Source organism: Chiloscyllium plagiosum, chromosome 12 (genome assembly GCF_004010195.1).
Source record: "Chiloscyllium plagiosum isolate BGI_BamShark_2017 chromosome 12, ASM401019v2, whole genome shotgun sequence".
Lineage (NCBI taxonomy): Eukaryota > Metazoa > Chordata > Chondrichthyes > Orectolobiformes > Hemiscylliidae > Chiloscyllium > Chiloscyllium plagiosum.
The window spans coordinates 48,433,699-48,453,411 of record NC_057721.1 but is presented as its reverse complement, the minus strand read 5'-3'; the positions used below and the strand labels follow the sequence as shown (position 1 = coordinate 48,453,411).

Genomic DNA, 19,713 nt, shown 5'->3' with positions numbered 1-19,713 from the left:
CATAAATACAGATATTTCGGCTATCCTAAAAAGGGCTTTTATTTAATTGAGATTACAAACCTGGCTGGTCCGGGGTCCCTTAGGAGAGGAATCCCGCATGAATACGGGTTTTATTACATCTGATGTTAATACATTCCGAGCATGTAAGAGACTTAAATATACACTCTGGTTAGTTTTAGGTTAGATTAGCAGATAGTTGAGTTTTGTTTTTTTTTCTTTTCCGGTATTTGTTTCTTTTGTTAAATTTTGGCTATTGTATATTTGATTTAATTGTATATCAATGTTTATATTTGAGAGTTTTGTTTATTTTTGTAAACTTGTAAAAATGTTAAATTTCTAATAAAAATATCTATAAAAAAAAAGAATGGTCTGGAAAAGCACAGCAGGTCAGGCAGTATCCGAGGAGCACAAGAATTGACATTTCGGGCAAAAGCCCTTCCTGTTGTGTTTCAGCCTCTGTGAAATCTAGACCTATATTTAATTAGTATTCTAAATCGCTGTCAGGTTTCAGATTGTGTATATTCCAACTATGGATTCACAGAAAGGAACTAGAAATAATTGACAGAAATTCAATCAGATGTTTATTGCCCATTAATTTTATCATTGTGCAGCACATCCTCAAGTAAAATTGAGAGTTTATTTCTATTACTAGGATATTGAACCAAACTGAATGGTGAAAATCTACATGGGTGATTCTGCTAGCTGTTTATATGCAGCGTGTTAAATTACATGATTTCTAGATTTTTAGCCAGTAACTAGGCACCATCAAGACAATACTTTTTTCGGCTATAAAAAAAACTTGAAACATTGTAACAGATCACCCTGGTACAGTTTTCTTTACAAAGCTAGATCCACACAATGATTGTTTCCCAGCATAATTCCATGGAATTTTAATCTTCACATTTCGACTATTAATGCTGTTTTTCCAATGTATATTTTAAATGAGGTTTATTCCTCCAATATTTCATCTGAATAGAAAGCATCACCATTATGCACTAACAAACTTATACAACATATACATTACATATACAACATTGTTATGTACAACCATATACAGTTTTAATTCTAGAACCTACAGAAATGTCAGTTCATTGAAGTGCTTAAGTAACATTGAGGAAGCATTTTCAAATTAAAACACAGAAATAGCTACATCAGGGTTAGCTATTGTGATTGTCACTGCTAGCTATTCCTGTTAGAATGCTGCCCTTTAAAACGTTACATGGAAACATCAACTTCTTGCTAAATCACAGACATGCCCGTATGGCTAAGAAATAGGGTAACTTTCTCTTCCTGAATTTCTAATAAAAACTTTCAGACTACCTTATTTCCATTTTTTGGCATTAACCTTTTTTAAAACTCATTTTTCAAACAGTTGTGTTATGAAATAATGTAAAAATGATAATCAGCTATCCAAATATTTTGTAGAGCAGCTGAATTTGGTACTAATACACATGTATTTTTTTAAAAAATGCATGGTTTTAAGCAGCAATTCAAACAAAACATTCTGAACAGTTGTTAAATATATTTTAAAATTGTTTAGCAGTATTTCATACTACTACGCCCATTTTTGCAATCCCAACCACTATTTCCATGCCTTGTAGGTTCACAGCCCTATCTTGACATAACTATGAGCAGCCTTGAAGATCTAGATCAGTGAAAAGCTTATGTTGATACCACTACAAAGAACAAAACATTTGAACGTATCACATTGAAACCAATAGTTCTAGAATAAGCTTCACATTGCAAAAGTAAAAAACACCTTACACTGATTCAGACAGCAGAATATTAAACAAATAAAAATCCTCCTTATTCCATACATTCAAAACTGTCAACGAGTACCATCGCAATATCACATGCGTTTTGTAAAGGGAGTATAAGGACAAATCATGTATCATGAGTATAATGTAGGCTCATACATTCCTAACCCCAACCTTCGACAAGATGCCAGTGTCCAATTAATTAAGTGTGTAAGAAATGATCATTTCAGAATTTCTGATGCCAAAGGTGACAAAATAGTGTCCAGTTTTATAAGAGTTGGTTAAAGTTGTAATCTGCACTATTTTGTGTTTGGCGATCACTTGTCATATTAAAGGATTGGATATTCAATTACTCATGAAAGAATTGCTGCTGTTCCACCATTTTTGCATTCCCTTTTTCCTTTCCAAAGGCATCACTAATGAAGTTTCTGTCCTTGGTGTGACAGTAACATTGTGATAGCTATTTATGGCTTCTGTTCTTTCTAACACAAATGTCATTGATACACAAATTCACAAATATTCAAATACAATCTAATAAAATGTAACACTAACACATTTTCTTTAAAGATAGTATTTTAATTTCCATGATGCATTAGATGAAATGATATGTATTTGAGATAGTGAACATCTTGTTATGTAAAGTTCACTTGAATGATATGTTCTGATAATGACCCAGCTTTTGCTGTTTTAATATCATCAAACTACCAGCTTTTTCTGTCATTTGCTCTGTTGAAGCTAATAGCAGCTTGTCTTGTTACGTGCCGAGTAATATCGAAATTCCAGAAGTTGCTGTCAGTGAGCACATATTCCTCCATAAAGGTGTGTTGCAGAAGTCTGACACATACTGCAATTTCTTTTGCTATTATGACTTGATGAAAAGCTCCATCTCTACACTGTAAGCCTTGCTGTAAAAATCCTTGAAAAAGTTACAACTCATTCAACAAGGTGTGCCAGGATTTTTAACAATGTACTAACTTTATAATTACTGTTAGACATCTTCACTGGCCCCTGGAAAATATTTTTATATTTGTAGAATGTCAGATTACCCCACAATGATAAAAAGATAATCCAATTTTTGAAAACTTTGTTCGTCTTTTTTATCTTTAGTTTATTGCTTATCTCACTATATTTGGACTACCTGAAATTTTGAATTAAATGTCAAAGGATTTTAAATGCTTTCAACTTCCTCATCTTCAAAGGTTGACATTGCAGTTGCTGGATGCAAAGACATCCCTTTGACTTGGTGCTAGATTGAAGTTGCCAACAGGAAGTCTTGCCCTGGATATAGCCAAGATCTCAAGCTCTCTTCGAGGTCAGCGTTCAGTGGCAAATATCCTTGCTTTGCCACTGTCCACAAATCCCAGGCAAATGCAAACTGAAAAAAAATGGTACCATCCCATGTATTTTAAAATTTAAAATGTGACTTATCTCAATGGTATATATTAAGAGAAGGAAAATGCAAGCCCAAGGAGGTTTTATCAAACTTGGCTAATACATATGTGAGAATTGTTTAAAAGGTAACAAAGGCTCCTTTCAAGAAATATAAAGATTTTTAAAAAAATAAAGCTCTTCCATCTGACCAGTATGGAGAGAATTACCATCAGGCAGGGAAAAATCCACAGCTTAAATATTGACACATAGAGACATTCTTGAAATAATTATTTAATCACCAAAACCTTATGTTGAAAATAACTGACTAAAATATTTACACATAACGGAGCAGGAGAGTTGCATACAACATCATTTTGGTGAGTTCTGTTTGATTCCAATATGAAACAGCAGGATGAAAGGTTATATACATAACTCCCCAACATATAATTTCCAGTTTCCTCGGGGCGGGGGAGAAAAATTAGTAGGGAGGGAAATCTCCAATAAAAGATTACACTCATGACAATTTTTAAAATTTCCTATCATTCAATTTTAGAGCCAAATGCTACTTTTAATTATGCTAATACAAATATCAAGAAATAATGAAGACAATTTGTGTCATTGTTGCTCTAAAGTATTGGGCAGCAGAAGGTTAAAAACCAGTTGGTGAGTAAGTCATGCCAAATTACTGCTGTGTTGACATTGCCTCTGAATTTTCCAGATGGTTACAGTTCTTGTCAGAAACACTTGGTGGCATTATACACATGCAAATAGTGGTCAAACAATTCAATAAAGAATCTAAGATTTTTAACTCAACAATTCCTTCTTCCCGCTCAATTAATCATGGATAAGCAGATCCTCGACTTCCGTCTGGGAAATTTGTTGGAATATTTAAAGGCAGTTGTTGTCGGTTTGGGATCTTATGGACTTTGGAGTGTTATTTATCGGCTGCTGCAGGTCATTTTGTCTGTTGTTCAAAGTTTTAAAATTTTTTTAATCATATTTCAAATTCTAATGACCTTGCTATTTAATATGTTACGCAGGCCCTTCACAATAGCCCATTTAATTTCCAACCTCTGGATTAGTGATCTGATTATTGGGGACTGCATTTCATTCTGATGATTTACCAATTTGATTATAAAGAATTCTCATAATTCTTGCACCTATGATCTACAAAGTGTATACAACCAGTTGTAAAAGCCAGTTTCACAAATGAACAGTTGGATGTCAGAGAGGAAGGAGCTGCTTTAGGCCAAGGTGTTCGCAATCACCATCAACATTGGGATGAATTTTACAGTGGGGCACTGACCTTGCTTGCCTGGGATTGAAACCTTGGGTGGGAACTCCCTGACTTTAATGACCCAAAAGTGGGACTTTGATCCTCAGACACCAGAGCTGGCAGGACGAGGTCGTAACCACTGACAGGACCACAGGCAGTCCTGAGAAGAAGGACAAAGTCCCTGGTATTAAGGCCTGGAATTTTGGCGAGGGAGGGATCAGGAACCACAGTGAGAGGAGGGAAGTCAGGTTTTAGAGGCTGGGGAATGAAACTCAAAGTGGGGTTTCCATCTTTGGAGTCGGGTAGCTGTAATAAGCACAGGCACCAATCCCTTCGTTCTCACTTTTAGCCTAGGATGTTGCTGGGCTGGTCATATTCCTTGCACTTTGCCCAGGTGCACAATTAGATCATGAAGTGTTCACCAATTAGGTGGACGGTCTGACCTGGCAGGAAACCAGTAATATCACATCTCAGTATTCAAAACCTTGGTGTAGGGTCATGAAGTTCACCCATTGAATTAGATGCCAGACAGCAACTAAAAACTGAAACTGCCTGTCATCAACAAACTGCAAATTCCTGCAACTTAAAGTTTTAGCAATTGCTTTAATGCCACAAACACTGTTCATTAGGTTATTGATAAGCCTAAGTTCTGCAGTTATTTTTATAAATGGACTCGGTGAAGCTGGGAGATTCAGGTGTGATCTGCGGTGGCCTTTTCCAACATCCATCTAGCAGACATACTAACATCAAATCCTGAAGCTATCTATGCCAATGACATAGTACTGCACACAGATTAAACAAAACAAGTACAATGGTCACCTGCAACCCAATCTGACCGAAATGCTTTTTAATAAACTCCAATCCAGTAGAGTTAGCTTTCCATATGAACAATGACACCTGATGGAAAAGAAATCTGCAAAAGGCAGTTTAACCATGCTTCCCATTCAAAATTCCTGTAATCCTGGACAGGTTTTCTACCAATTGGCTTCAATTCTTTGGTAATGAGTAAAAAGTGAAAAAACAGGCCAAACCTACTCAGGGAGCCTTCTCAAAAGACAGGAATGATTGTATTCACAGCAGTTTGCACTGCAACAATTACCCTGTTGATTGCAAAATACAGCTCTGCCTTGTGCTGCTGCAGCTAAATGCAGGCAAGAGACCAGTGTTAGGGATGCTCAAGTTTACTTCAATGGAATGGCGAGTAATGTTGACCCACATTGGCCCAATGGCCATTCAGTTCTGAGAGATGGAAGAAAATCTTCAATAATGTCAATATTCCCATTCACAAAGACTTGAAAAGTCTCCCAAGGAAGTGATTTAAATCATGCCAACCATCCTGGGAAAGAACAGGTAATATTCATGCAGCTGGCATCAACCAGCTATTTAGATGGAAGAAATTATGAGACATATACAGCATTAAAACATTACTGAGCCAACATGAGAGGCTTTAATCTCCCTTGAAGACAGTGGACAATGTTCAATTGAATTCACATTTGTAGCTACCTGGCCCATAAATAGAAAATAAGGGACAACTCAAAATAAAACTCTGACAATGAATTTCAGCCCATGAACACAATACAATACCGTGAATTGAAAATGAATTCCATGTATTGAATTTCTGTCCCAGATTGCACCTATAACACCATTGTTTAATTGCAGAACAGTTAAACAAATGTTGATAGATATGCCTTGTTATAATGCTTTATATTCCAGGGGTAAAGGGTATTGTTTTGGGCAATGATAATGATTAACAGTGACATTATAAATGTAGTAAATTGATCAACCATGTTGACAAGCAATTCTAATCTAACAAAGATTGCATGATGATCCAAAAGATTGATTGTTCACTTGCAGAGTACAAACATGATGAATAACAGTTGATAGTGATCGATAACCATTCTTTCACTTGTACAAGATATTTAAAACTCACTGCTATGGGGCTTTCACATGCACAAAAGAATGCAAATAATGAGGTATTATCAGCAAGCTATTATCTAAGCCTTTGACAGTCAGTTAAATCATAAGAAAAATGTATTGGAGCTATGGGTCATTGTAATAAAGTGCTTTTCTTACTGGTTGTCATTTAGGAAACTATAACATTGGTTCATAGACCATTAAAAAGCTACGGAATGCTTTTAAGTAACCATGAACAGAAATGCCATTATCTGTGATTAAAATACAAAGATGAGTCTGATTTTATTCATCCTTTCTAAGAGCATGTCATTTAATCTGAGATCATGGTTTATTTGTGGAACAGCAAGCTACCATATCAGATTGTTTTCGCTTAGTCACCTAAAAGTGATTAACAGAGAGCTGAGAAGGAAAAAATGTACACTTATAGAATACATTCCAGTGCAGTGACAATTATTGCAGAAAATATAAGAATAGATTGGAAAGGAATTATCGAAAGGAGCAGTTGCTAAAGGGTAGTTGTAGTGGGGGACTTTTGGACTATTACCTGTGGGAGGCTACAGGGAGAAGACAGGTAAGTGACACACAGTGAATTACTCCTTCAGAGAACCGGCAGAGACAACAGGTGGAATGGCTTCCCCCCCACCACTGCTGAAACTATTTTGTGCTTCTATTTATAGACTGGGATATCAATAGTCCAAAGAATGGAGATGGGAATAATTCCTGCGTTGTGTTTAGATGAATTAAGATCAAAATCTTTCCTTTCCAATTAGGAAGGAGGTGTTGTTGGATCTAGTGAATGAGTTCAGTAGGAGAATATTTAAGATACATGAAATTACGTTCGCAATGGAAAAGGAAAAGGGGAATTCTAGCGTATAAATAATTCCTGGGAGAGATCTAATTTTACTTAGATGAAAATGAATGCAGCCTAGGTGTGTGGGGATCAAAGATTGGACTACCTTTAAAGAGGAAATATTTCAGATACAGATGAGATACCTTCCCTCAAGCAGAAAAGGTAGAGTAAATGAAGCTAGAGTTCTCTGGATGACAAAAAAGATAGAAATCAAGAAATAGAAGACACAGATGCACATAACCAATATCATGTTGATAACTAGTGAGAATTAGATTGTATCTAGAAAATTCAGAGAACAAATGCAAGAAGTAAGATAATCAAAGAGCATGAGAAGAAACAGCTAACCTAAAAGAAAGTCCAAACATTTTGTATAGGCATATAAATAGTAAAAAGAGTGGAGAAAGGAGAGGGATTACTTAGGGACCAGGAACAGGATTTAGGTATGAAGGCAGAGGGCATGGCTAAAGTACTGAATAAAATGCTTCCCATCAGTCTTTATCAAGGAAGATGCACTAGCAACCAGAACCCGTAAAAAAGCAGGCAGTTCAATCATTGGATGACTAAAGATTGACTATAAAAAGAAAGTCTACTAGTGTTTAAAGTTGGTAAATCACCAAGATTGCACAAGTTTAGAAAATTCTGAGGTAAGCAAAGGTAGAAATTACAGAGGCACTGGTCATATTATTCCAATGCTCCTTGGTTATGGAGGTGGTGCTGGAGAATTGGGGAATTGCAAATGTAATACCCTTGTTCAGTAAAGGCTGCAAAGGATGAGCATACCAATGACGGACAAGTCAGCTTTCTTGTATAAAGCAGTTTATAGCATTGACAGATGTCTTGAGAAAAGCCTCACCTGTCAGGATATAAAGGACTGAAGGGCTCTTGTGGTAAAGTGGTAGTGTCCCTATCACTAAACCAGGGGACTTGATTCAAGTCCCATCTGTTCAAGATGTATATAATAACATCTGAACAGGTTGATTCAAATATATCTACAAACACCCATTGCTGGAAGAAACTAATCAATGTTCATGTTATTCAGTTGTATCATGTACAGGACTGTTTCAGTAACAATAATATGTAGTTATGTCCAAGCATAGTCTGTGGCCTTGCAAAGGAATCTCATCTACTCCAATGAAATATAACTAATTATTAAGTACAATGTAACAAACCCATTCTGTTTATCAAGACTGCGTGGACAGCTTTCCCCATTTGGCATCAGGAACTTAGACCAACCAATAAGAATGGAAGCAGTGAATAAGGCATCCCAGATGGTTCTGTGGACACAGCCACAATATATAGTACATTAGAAAAGCAAGCCAGGCAGCATCAGGAGGTGGAGAAGTCAACATTTCGGGTATTAACCCTTCTTCAGGACCCGAAAGGTCCTGAAATAGGGTTAATACCTGAAACTTCTCCACTTCCTGATGCTGTCTGGCTTGCTGTGTTCTTCCAGCCTCCTGCCTGTCTACTTTGGATACCAGTATCTGCAGTTTTTTATTCTCTCTATATAGCACATCAGCCTTGCTAGTGGTAAAGCTTTTAGAAATTAGGGGCTTGATTTTTCAGTGGGGAGTGCTGCTTGAAACATAGTTGCACCACAGTAATATTACTATGTGGCTGGCCTTAATAAACCAAGGGTCAACCTCTACCACTCAGTGGAAGGAAGTCTTGCCCTTGAGAACTGGCAACCAATCTAATTGTCCAACAATTATTGCAGTCCTAGCAACATAAGGGGAAGACTAGTGGGTACTGCAAGGAGGCCCATAAAAGATAGAGGGTGGATACAAGAGACACTAGAAAGGGTGCTCTTGATGTGCACAGGGACATCACTATATACCTCAGACGGTGAGAAAAAAAAATGCCTCCTCACTCTTACCCTCCTTATACTGCCCAGTATATTATGACCTTAATGGACCCAAGGACAGATGCTCAATGGATGCCCTACCATTGCATTTTTTGAGGAATGGCCAAAATGTGATGTTGGCAGTTAAACATTTTTACGTGCTCTTAAGTAAAAACATGCTCAACAGTGGCCTAACACTGGGATAATTTGGAGCCGGACTATAAGCCACTTGGACAAAATTTGATGAATGAAGGAAAACTATAATGGATTTTTTTCAAAGGGCAAAAGTTAAGAGTTCAACTAAGTTGATTAAGTTTATTCATCAGATAACAGGGTGGGTTGAAGGAGGTAATCTGGTGCACATGAGCTTCCAAAAGTCATTATAATAAATGTCACAAAATTAGCCTTTCAGCAAAGTTAAAGTCCAGGGAATGAAAGTGGTGGGATGGATAAGATATTAGACAATTGACAAGAAATAGAATAATGGTGTTGAGTGGTTTATCAGGATGGTGCAAGGTATATAGAATGGTATGCATTTAAGTGTTGGTATTAGGGTGACTGCCCTTTGATAATTATGAATGAACTCTACTTTGAATTGCACGATACAATTTCAAAACTTACAAGTGATACAAAACTTGAAAGTATTGTAAATTGCAGAAGGGATACTGCAAGCAAGATTTCAAGAGAACACATCAGGCTGGTTGAAAGGTTGGACATGTGCAAGATGAATTTTAATGCAGAGAATTATACAGTAGTACATTTGGTAGGAAGATAATGAAAGGCAATACAATTTTAAAGGGTGTTCAGGTATAGAGGCCTAGAAATATATGTGGACAAATCACGAAGGTGCCAAGGCAGATTGAGAAAACAGCAAAAAAAATTACAGGATTTTGTGCTTTAAAAGTAGAGCCAGAGAGTACAAAAGCAAGGATTTAATGTTGAATCTTTAAAAGATTAGGTTAGGCTTCAACTGCAGTATTGTACCCATTTCTGTCATCTCATTTTAGGAAGATGATGAAGGATTTAGAGGAAGAGTGCAGAAAATATTGATTAGGATAGTTCCAGGAATGAGGGATTTCAGTGGCTTGTATATATTTACCAGTTCTCTTTAGAAAAGAAAAGATCAACAGAAGATTTGACATGCAAGTTCAAAAATCATGAGGTTACTGGATAGAGTAGATAGGGAAATAATATAATCATTGGTGGAAGGATTGAGAACCAGTGCACACTTAATTCAGGTGATTGGGAAAGAGACTTAAACATGAGAGAAGTGACAATAAATGACTACTCTATTCTATTGTACTCAGCAAGTGATTGGGTTCTGCTGGAGAGTGTGTTCTTAGTTCAATCATGGCTTCCAAAGAGGAATTGAATTACTAATTGGGTAAAAAGAGCAGGGAAATAAGAATAGATCTATGGACTTGTAGAGAGCTAGCATGGGCACAATATGGCCAATAACCTCTTTATGTGCTGTGACCATTCTACAATTACAATTGCATGGTGACAATATAAGTATGAAGAAATATTCATAGTTATCTTATAAAATAAATAGATTTCGATTAAAAAAGGAAAATCCAACTAAGAAAATCAAGACAACTAAGTTGAATTTCTTGGCTCAAAAGATTATTTCATTAATATCCATTTATTCTTGGATTTCTCAGAGACTGAATTAACAAAGGAATATTGTTCTTTATTTGTGAGACAATTAGACGTTATGGGCATTAGTAAGACTTAGCACCAATACCTTCTAACCATCGAGCTATTAATAAAAGATTACAATTTGTGATAATTTCTTTAAATGTGAAATTAAATATAAAAAAGTAAATTAGCAGGTTATTTTCCTATATAAAGACTATGACAATAATGGAAGAACAAATTGAAAGCACAATTTGATTTAATTGATCATATCATTCATTTTTTATTAATAATAAGCAGGGAGAAAAATGTTGCAGAAAAAGATCTAGTTTTGTTAAACTATCAGTAAGGATTTTTCTTTACTTTGGGACTAAATGGCAAACTTTACAACTATTTATCTATGTACTTCCTAACATGAAGGAAAGAAAACTAACATTGTCTCCCACATTCCACAAGTTCACCTAGAAGTGATTGCTTGTAGTGTGGCATTATGCCATTGACGGCATTAACCTGTACTTTTAACAGGAGGGGTAAGGATCCTTGAAGATTAAAATTTGACAGAATACAAACAACTGATTTACCTATAATGTTTGAACCTAATGCCTTTGACATGGACACATCATTTTCAGTTTGCATCATCTTCTGCCTTCTTTGTAATCAGCAAATTGGATATATCTGGGGCAGGAGTACAGCATATCTGAAATCTTTGTGATTCACTCAAGAACTTTTATTTTTCAAACTTTTTAAAAACTCAATACAATATTTTTATAAAAATACTATAAACACTGAAATAAAAATTCAGAATTGAAATATGCATTATTTGTTGATGTATTCTAGAACTGAGCATTTTCACTAGTGTTGGAAGTAATGAGAAAATGCATAAAGTATTGTTCCTACAATGCTTAAGACCCCACATGGTTAATTTCTAATGTCAGAGATTCGAGGAGGAGTGGGGCACGGAGAAGGAGGAAAGAAAAGGTCAAACGGCAAGTTAATGTTCAACAATTAAACAGAAAATGCTGTAAATCCTTCACACATCAGACATCTACTATAAATCAGAACTAAAGTTCCAGCTTGATTATCTTTCAGCACAACTGCTACTGTTCATACCACTTGCCAACAGAATTGAATGGTAAAAATATGAAGGAATGAAAGGTAGATCTGACTGAGATAGAAATACAGAAAATGCTGGAAATACTCAGCACACCAGGCAATATGTGTGGAGAGAAACAGCATTAACATTTATCTGAAACAAGGGCACTGATTTTTGCAGAATTGGTGAATCCACAAACTATCCATAATGCACCATGACCCTCAATTCAACAGTCCTTCCCCCATTTATGCTTACAGGATATGGTGGTGCTAATGTTGGACTGGGTTGGACAAGGTCAAAAATCACATGACATCATGTTATAGTCCAATGGGTTTATTTGAAAGCTAGTGTTTTCAAGTAAACCCAATGGACTATAACCTGGTGTTGTGTGATTTTTGACCTTATGCTTACAGGGGAATGGAATAGTAAATGACTCATATGGAAGAAACTTGAATCCAGCAAGCCTTTGTGAGGTTAGTACTGAATTTAAACAGACCTCATATGAGGCTAGCTGGCTCTTTTGGGAGCCAATACAGACATGATGGATTAAATGACTTCTTTCTGTACTGTAAATTTCTATGATTAATTTTCACCACAGGAAAGTATTATCTCAGTGTGACAACTTTTTAAACAGGATATATAAAATGTTCATGAGAATCAGATAAGGTCTGTAGAGGTTTTATATTGTAAATATTCTGTAATCTCTGAAAAAAAAGCCTACCTGTGTCTGAGTTGGAAAGTTAGTAACTTCTGTTTCATTAGGCATTCGCGATACGTGAACTAACAGTTATCATTACAATATTACTGTTTGACTGGTTCATTATCATACTGTTGAGGAAGGGGAAGCTAGTGGTTCACAGAGCTCTACTGACAGATCAAAGAAGTTATTCAGGAATTTTCTGTCTTTGATGGGATATATATAAAAATAATTTATTTTTCTTATAAATAAAGCGTTTAGGTACTTGAGGGTATTTAAATGTATTGAATGGAATTTTATCAATGCAAGATTAAAAGAAAATACAGAGCATATTGTATTTGATACTTCGAACTTGATTTTATTACGTCTCAGAGTGCTTCCTGACAATTAGCTCATGGTGAATACTGGGCAAGTAGACATAGGTGTTTTAGGGGTAAAGAGTGATGGATGGGTTTGCCATGAGTTAGCATTAAGATGACATAGGAACTATAATGAGGTAATGAGGATGAGTGATAGGTCATGTTAGTACAGGGTTACCTGAGATCACAGGGATGGATGGAAGAGCAGAGGTTGGTATGGAGAATATGGGGGGCCATGGATTGGACATGGGGATTGATGAGAGGTCAGAGCTAGAGGGGCCTAATATTCAAACACACAACTGGGACAAGGCCTTTTAACCAGCTTTTTCACAATGAATGCCGATAGTTATCTCTGCTTCACTATCCACAGATACCGCCTGGCATGAATATTTTCAATATTTTCTGCTTTTATTTCAACTTTCCAGCATCTGCAATATTTTGCTTCTGTAGTAGTTATGATTGAATTTATATTAACCAGCAGCATTGGTCAGACTGGGATTATAGGTTTAAAAAAAACTCTTTGTGCTAGGAAAGCATGTTCCAATGTTCTAACACTGCATCTGCTCTCTCCACATTATATGCTTTGAATGCTCTACAAGAAATTAAAATTTGTGTGCTTGAGCACAATTTCTAACAAGTTTCATTTCATAATTAAAAGCTAAATGCAATGACTGTCTTCTCCCAGGAAAGTGATAATGGGTGCTTCACAGAACATGGTCTTCCAACAATGAAATTATGTTGTTATACTGACCCTTCAATATCATCACAAGCACATAAGAATAAGATTTGTTGAAGTTATGCTCCAAATAAGGACATCTGTATTGCTGGTGGAAATGTTCATCTAAGAACTGGCAAAGATGGCTCAAAATTCCTTCAAGATAATTCTTAATTATTACTACAGAATTGAAATGATTGCTGTTTGCAAACCATGTACTAGAAATAAAGAGGTAAAATACTGTAATACGTTGCTTCACCTGAAACACATGAACCACCATGATGTAAACTTACAGTTTATGCACTACAAGACATTGCAACATCCAACAAATAGGGCTCAATTGAGTATAGCCCAAACTTTCTACTTAAATATATATGTGGACTGTAATTTTCAAGATGTAAATCAAGTTGGAATGCATAATTTAATATTCAGTAAACAAAATCCCCATGTTCATGGCAGATAAATCATAATTCAGAATGCATAATCTTTACAATCAAACTCCTATTGACTCCAACTAACACAGTTTGCACAGATTGCCATGTAAATAAAATATTAAGATTAGGAAAATATCAAACAATGCCACTTGCACCTGATTAAAAAACAATATGGCAGCAACATACCTTTACAACGCTTCAATCTCAAGGATGCATTATATTACCAATTTAATACTGGAAGGAATACTGATCATATGAACTCTGTTAAAACTTGTCCTTTGCAAGTGAAGTGACAGAGGTGGGGACTGTCCCATTCCAAAATGTTAAACTTAAGTTGATGGCTCGTTGGAAGATTGATATATTGGCAAGCAGTCAGAATTCTCGGCAGCAAAATAACAAACTATTCCAATTGTCACCATACCAATATTTATCTAGCAGTAATTAAAACAGAAAATGCTGGAAATATTCCAACCTTTTTCTGTTTTTGTTTTAGCTTTCCAACAGCTGTAAAATTTTGCTTTTGTTTCTTTCATTAGTGTCACATTGGTCATAGCCATTAAAGTGGATAGTATTAGTTTCATTTTGGATATCTGAGAAATATGTGTGGCAAGCATGAAGCTATATTCATATTCTGATTTATTTAGATTTTGCATCCGTTTTTTCTTCTATTCACTCTATTTCGAAAAAAAGGTGAAAGTGAAATAAATTGACACAGTATTACAGCAATTTAGCAAACTGGGTCAAAGAAATTGAGGATACTACTGACTAAACCAAACATAATCATGGCAAGATAACACAGAATGTTTGGGCACTCAAAGTGCATTGTTCAACTCCTAAAAAAGTATACAATCTTCTGTAATCTGGATAATGATTGCTTCCCATAGAAATGCATGCAGAATAAGATATGAGCAAGTTTGGTTAGGTCCTCTGATTTTCACCAGTTTGCCTACATTCTGGTAAAGAAAGAACTGCATCAGTTACATTGTACAATCTACTGGTCTGACCTTCTGTTCAATTGCTATTAACATCAAATGTTCAGTGTATTATTTTATCAATACCAGAGCAATATGCTAATACCAAGCAGACTGTGTGGCAAAGGGAATCTTTAATGCAAATGAAAGATTCATTGCCAGGTTATCTATTATTTGACATGGTTACCAGTTTGCCAAACAATACATTCAGTCAACCATTCAAATCAGCCCACCCTCTATTGTAGTTCACATGTCCATTTTGGCTTTGCTATGCAGGTTTAAAAATAGAAGTATTTTTAATATTCTGTTTATGCTAGAAATTAACCCCCCCTCTTCCCCCCACTAACATGCTTTTGTTTCTCATCATAAGGGTGGTGTTTCTTCATGCAAAGATGTGTTGAAGTAGGTCTATTCTATAGGAGCCTCTACCGGTTACTTCCAGGTTTCCTTTCCCCATTCTGTGTTACAAAGCTTTACTTAAACAAAATGTGTGTACTTTTGCAGTTCAGCAAACTAGAAACATAATATTCTAGGATTAATTCCTAGTAAAATAAAAGAATAAGACCTCATGGTTGAGCTAAAGGCTTAACAGATGTTGAATTTGTGGACTTGATTTATTTTTCCAATCATATTTGAGAATGGGGATTTAAGAAGAAGTCATTTCCTTTTCAGTAACCAGTGGAAGAAGACAATGTCCATTTCCTGAATGGCATTATTGAATTAATACATTGTTAAGAGCTCTTGAAGTCTTCAGAACTGATACCATTTCTTATCTCTGCATTTCAGCATCAACTGGAAAGGAGAAATGAAAATTCCAAGTGAGAGGCTATCAGAAAAAAAGCAATGACATAAACAACCTCAGTAACATTGTTTGCACACAAAAACCTGGTTTCTGGTACAGAGGTGTGTAGATCACGCCACAAACAATCAGTGTTCAATTTTGAATGTTAATTACTTAAGGGGAATGAATTTCTGTAATTTTTCTGCCCAGATACATCAGGTTGAGCACGTTACCTAATTTGAGCTGAATCAAGTTATTTTTCTCTTTTTCTGGCAAGTACCGCTTTTGTAGCACAAGCCTAATGTAGAAACACCTATTGGCAGGAGCTTGTGCCTGAAGGAAGACAGTCAACCAGAACCTAAAAATACCAGCAATGGCTTTGAGCCCCAGAGGTCTCTTTCTCACTTGTTTACTGTGTGGGAAAACAACTTACTTTTCAGAAGCACCCAAAAACATTGCATCCAGGTATTTTTAAATACTAATATTCAGTGTGCTGGAATTAGGGATAACGCCCCTTATTAATACAAGCTTATATGTTAGCCTTGAGAAATGGAGACCTAAGGAAATAAGGCAGGTTCCCTTGTGACATCACTTCCATCTGATGAGTGTAACACACTTCCAGCTGCTGCAGGTATGCTGAACTCGCTGACGATTTCCAGAAGTATTGGAACAATACTCAGGGTTGGACGTTATGGAGGGCCACCTCATTTTCCTCAACTTTGGTTGAGGAAATAGAAACTCCCCAAGTGTAAAGGAAAGGACAATAATTTAAGGTAGGATATCCAGGATTGTAATGTGCTATTTAATCAGTGCCTCTTACTCATGCAGGAATATGGCACTGCCTTCATTTAGATTTTTGTAATGATTGCATTTTAAGTTTTCCCAGTTATTTTCTTTCAAGCTGACAGCAACTGTTAGTATGCAGCATAGCTAATGTGCTCAATTCTAATTATACCATTTGATATTGACAAAAAGGGTATTAGTGAGATTTGTTACTTTTGAGAATATTCAACATATACTACATACATAATTAGCTAGCTGTTAGATCAGTTTAATGATGCTGCTTCAACATCTGCCTGTTTTACTGTACAACCTATTCCTTTAAATACAAGGATGCTTAACTGAGTACTGGAATTCATTTTTAGTGCTATTTTTACTGTTAGTTACACTGTTTCATTAAAAATACTGGATAATTCATTTAAGGGAAAACATTGAATGATATAATGAAAAATTTGTTTCAGCAACATTTTACAGATGTTACATATGATTTGTCATAGTAAGACCAAAGGACATGGAACAGAAGTCAGCCATTCGGCCCACTGTGTCTGCTCTGTTATTCAATGAAATCTTGGCAGACCTAATAACTCTCAAATCCACTTTCCTGCTGTTTCCCCAACACATTTGATTCCCTTACAAATTAAAAATCAGCTTGTCAATCTTTGTCATGAATGAACCGGCCTTTACCACAGAGGGCTGGTGAGAATTCCTCAGATTCACAACCCTCTTAAGAGATGAAATACCTCCTCATAGCTTTGCGATCCCTTATTCTCAGATTATGCCCTCTGGTCCTAGACACTTCACAAAGGGAAACAACCTTTCTGCATCTAACCTGTTAAGTCCCGTAAAAATCTTGTATATTTCAAAACGGTTGACTCTGACTCTTCTACATAGCAATGAGTACAGGCACATTCTACTCAACATCTCCTCATAAGATATCTAGTATCAACCTAATGAACCTTTTGAGGTCTGTCTCCAGTGGAAAGACACCTTTCCTTATCTTAAGGTCTGGAATATCATTGATTGAGGGTGTCTGCATATAGAACACAGAACATAGAACATCACAGCGCAGTACAGGCCCTTCGACCTCGATGTTGCGCCGACCTGTGGAACCAATCTGAAGCTTATCTATCCTACACTATTCCATTTTCATCCATATGTTATCCAATGACCATTTAAGCCCCCTTAAAGTTGTCGAGTCTACTACTGTTGTAGGCAGTGCATTCGATACCCCTACCACTCTCTGAGTAACGACACTATCTCTGACATCTGCCCTATATCTATCACTCCTCAATTTAAGGCTGTGTCCTCTCGTGCTAGCCATCACTATCTGAGGAAAAAGGCTCTCACTGTCCACCCTACTTAACCCTCTGATGATCTTATATGTCTCAATTAAGTCACCTCTCAATCTTCTTCTCTCTAATGAAATCAGACTCAAGTCCCTCAGTCTTTCCTCATAAGACCTCCCCTCCATACCAGGCAACATCCTAGTAAATCTCCTCTGAATCCTTTCCAAAGCATTCACATCGTTCCTATAACGCAGTGACTAGAATTGTACGCAATATTCCAAGTGCGGCTGCATCAGAGTTTTTTTTACAGCTGCAGCATGACCTCGTGGCTCCAAAACTCAATCCCTCTACCAATAAAAGCTAACTCACTGTATGCCTTCTTAACAAACCTATCAACCTGGGTGGCAACTTTCAGGGATCTGTGTCTATGGACACCACAATCTCTCTGCTCATCTACACTTTCAAAAATCTTACCATTAGCCCAGCACCCTTTATTCCTGTTGCTCCTTCCAAAGTGAATCACCTCACACGTTTCCATATTAAACTCCATTTGCCACCTCTCAGCCCAGCTCTGCAGCTTATCTGTGTCCCTCTGTAACCTGCAACATCTTTCAGCACTATCCCAACTCCACTAACCTTAGTGTCATCGCAAATTTACTAACCCATCCTTCTTGCCCTCATCTAGGTCATTAATAAAAATGACAAGTAACAGTCGACCCAAAACAGATCCTTGGGATACATCATCAGCAACTGAACTCCAGGATGAACATTTCCCATCAAAAACCAGCCTCTGTCTTCTTTCAGCTAGCTAATTTCTGATCCAAACCACTAAACCAACCTCAATCCCATGCCTCTATATTTTGTGCAATACTATGGGGAACCTTATCAAACGCATTACTGAAATCCATATACACCACATCAACCGCTTTACCCTCATCCACCTGTTTGGTCACCTTCTCAAAGAACTCAATAATATTTGTGAGGCATGAACTACCTTTCATAAAACCGTGTTGACTATCCTTAATCAACTTATTCCTTTCTAGATGATTATAAATCCTATCCCTTATAACCTTTTCCAACACTTTACCCACAACTGAAGTAAGGCTCACTGGTCTATAATTACCGGGGTTGTCTCTACTCCCCTTCTTGAACAAGAGGACATTTGCTATCTTCCAGCCTTCTGGCACTATTCCTGTAGACAATGATGACTTAAAGATCAAAGCCAAAGGCTCAGCAATCTCTTCCCTGGCTTCCCAGAGAATCCTAGGATAAAACCCATCTGGCCCAGGGGACTTATCTATTTTCACACTTTCCAGAACTCCTTGTGAAACTCAATCCAGTCTAGTCTAATGGCCTGTAACTCATCTTTCTCCTCGACACCATAGTCTTTTTCCAGTGTGAATACTGACGAAAAAAATTCATTTAGCGCTTCCCCTATATCCTTGATTGGCCCTAATCTTTCTCTTGTCATGCTTTTATTCCTGATATACCTATAGAAAGCTTTAGCGTTTTCCTTGATCCTATCTTCTAATGACTTCTCATGTCCCCTCCTGGCTGAGGGAGGGGACATGAGAAAGTTCTCTCTTTTGGTCTTTCCTGGCTAGCTTGTAACTCTCAACTGCCTGAGGTGAGTCTTCATGTCTCATCCTAACATAAGCCTTTTTCCTCTTGACAAGAGATTCAACTTATTTAGTAAACCACGGCTCCCTCTCTCGACCACTTCCTCCCTGTCTGACAGGTACATACTTATCAAGGACGTGCAGAAGCTGTTCCTTGAATAAGCTCCACATTTCAATTATGCCCATCCCCTGCAATTTCCTTTCCCATCCTATGCATCCTAAATCTTGCCTAATTGCATCATAATTCCCCCAGCAATAACTCTTTCCCTTAGTATATACATATCCCTTTCCATCACTGAAGTAAACATAACTGAATTGTGATCAGTATCACC

At 36.7% G+C, this 19,713-nt stretch overlaps 1 protein-coding gene across 1 annotated transcript in view; it reads right to left on the bottom strand.

Annotated features, from left to right (window-relative positions):
- Positions 1-8,732: 8,732 nt before the first annotated feature.
- stxbp5l (syntaxin binding protein 5L) overlaps positions 8,733-19,713 on the bottom strand; it is a 546,595-nt gene continuing 535,614 nt past the window's right edge. The window contains exon 31 of the mRNA XM_043700990.1: positions 8,733-15,707. Within this exon, the coding sequence (XP_043556925.1) occupies positions 15,666-15,707 (42 nt within the window). The 3' untranslated portion in view covers positions 8,733-15,665. The remainder of the gene's footprint in view (positions 15,708-19,713) is intronic.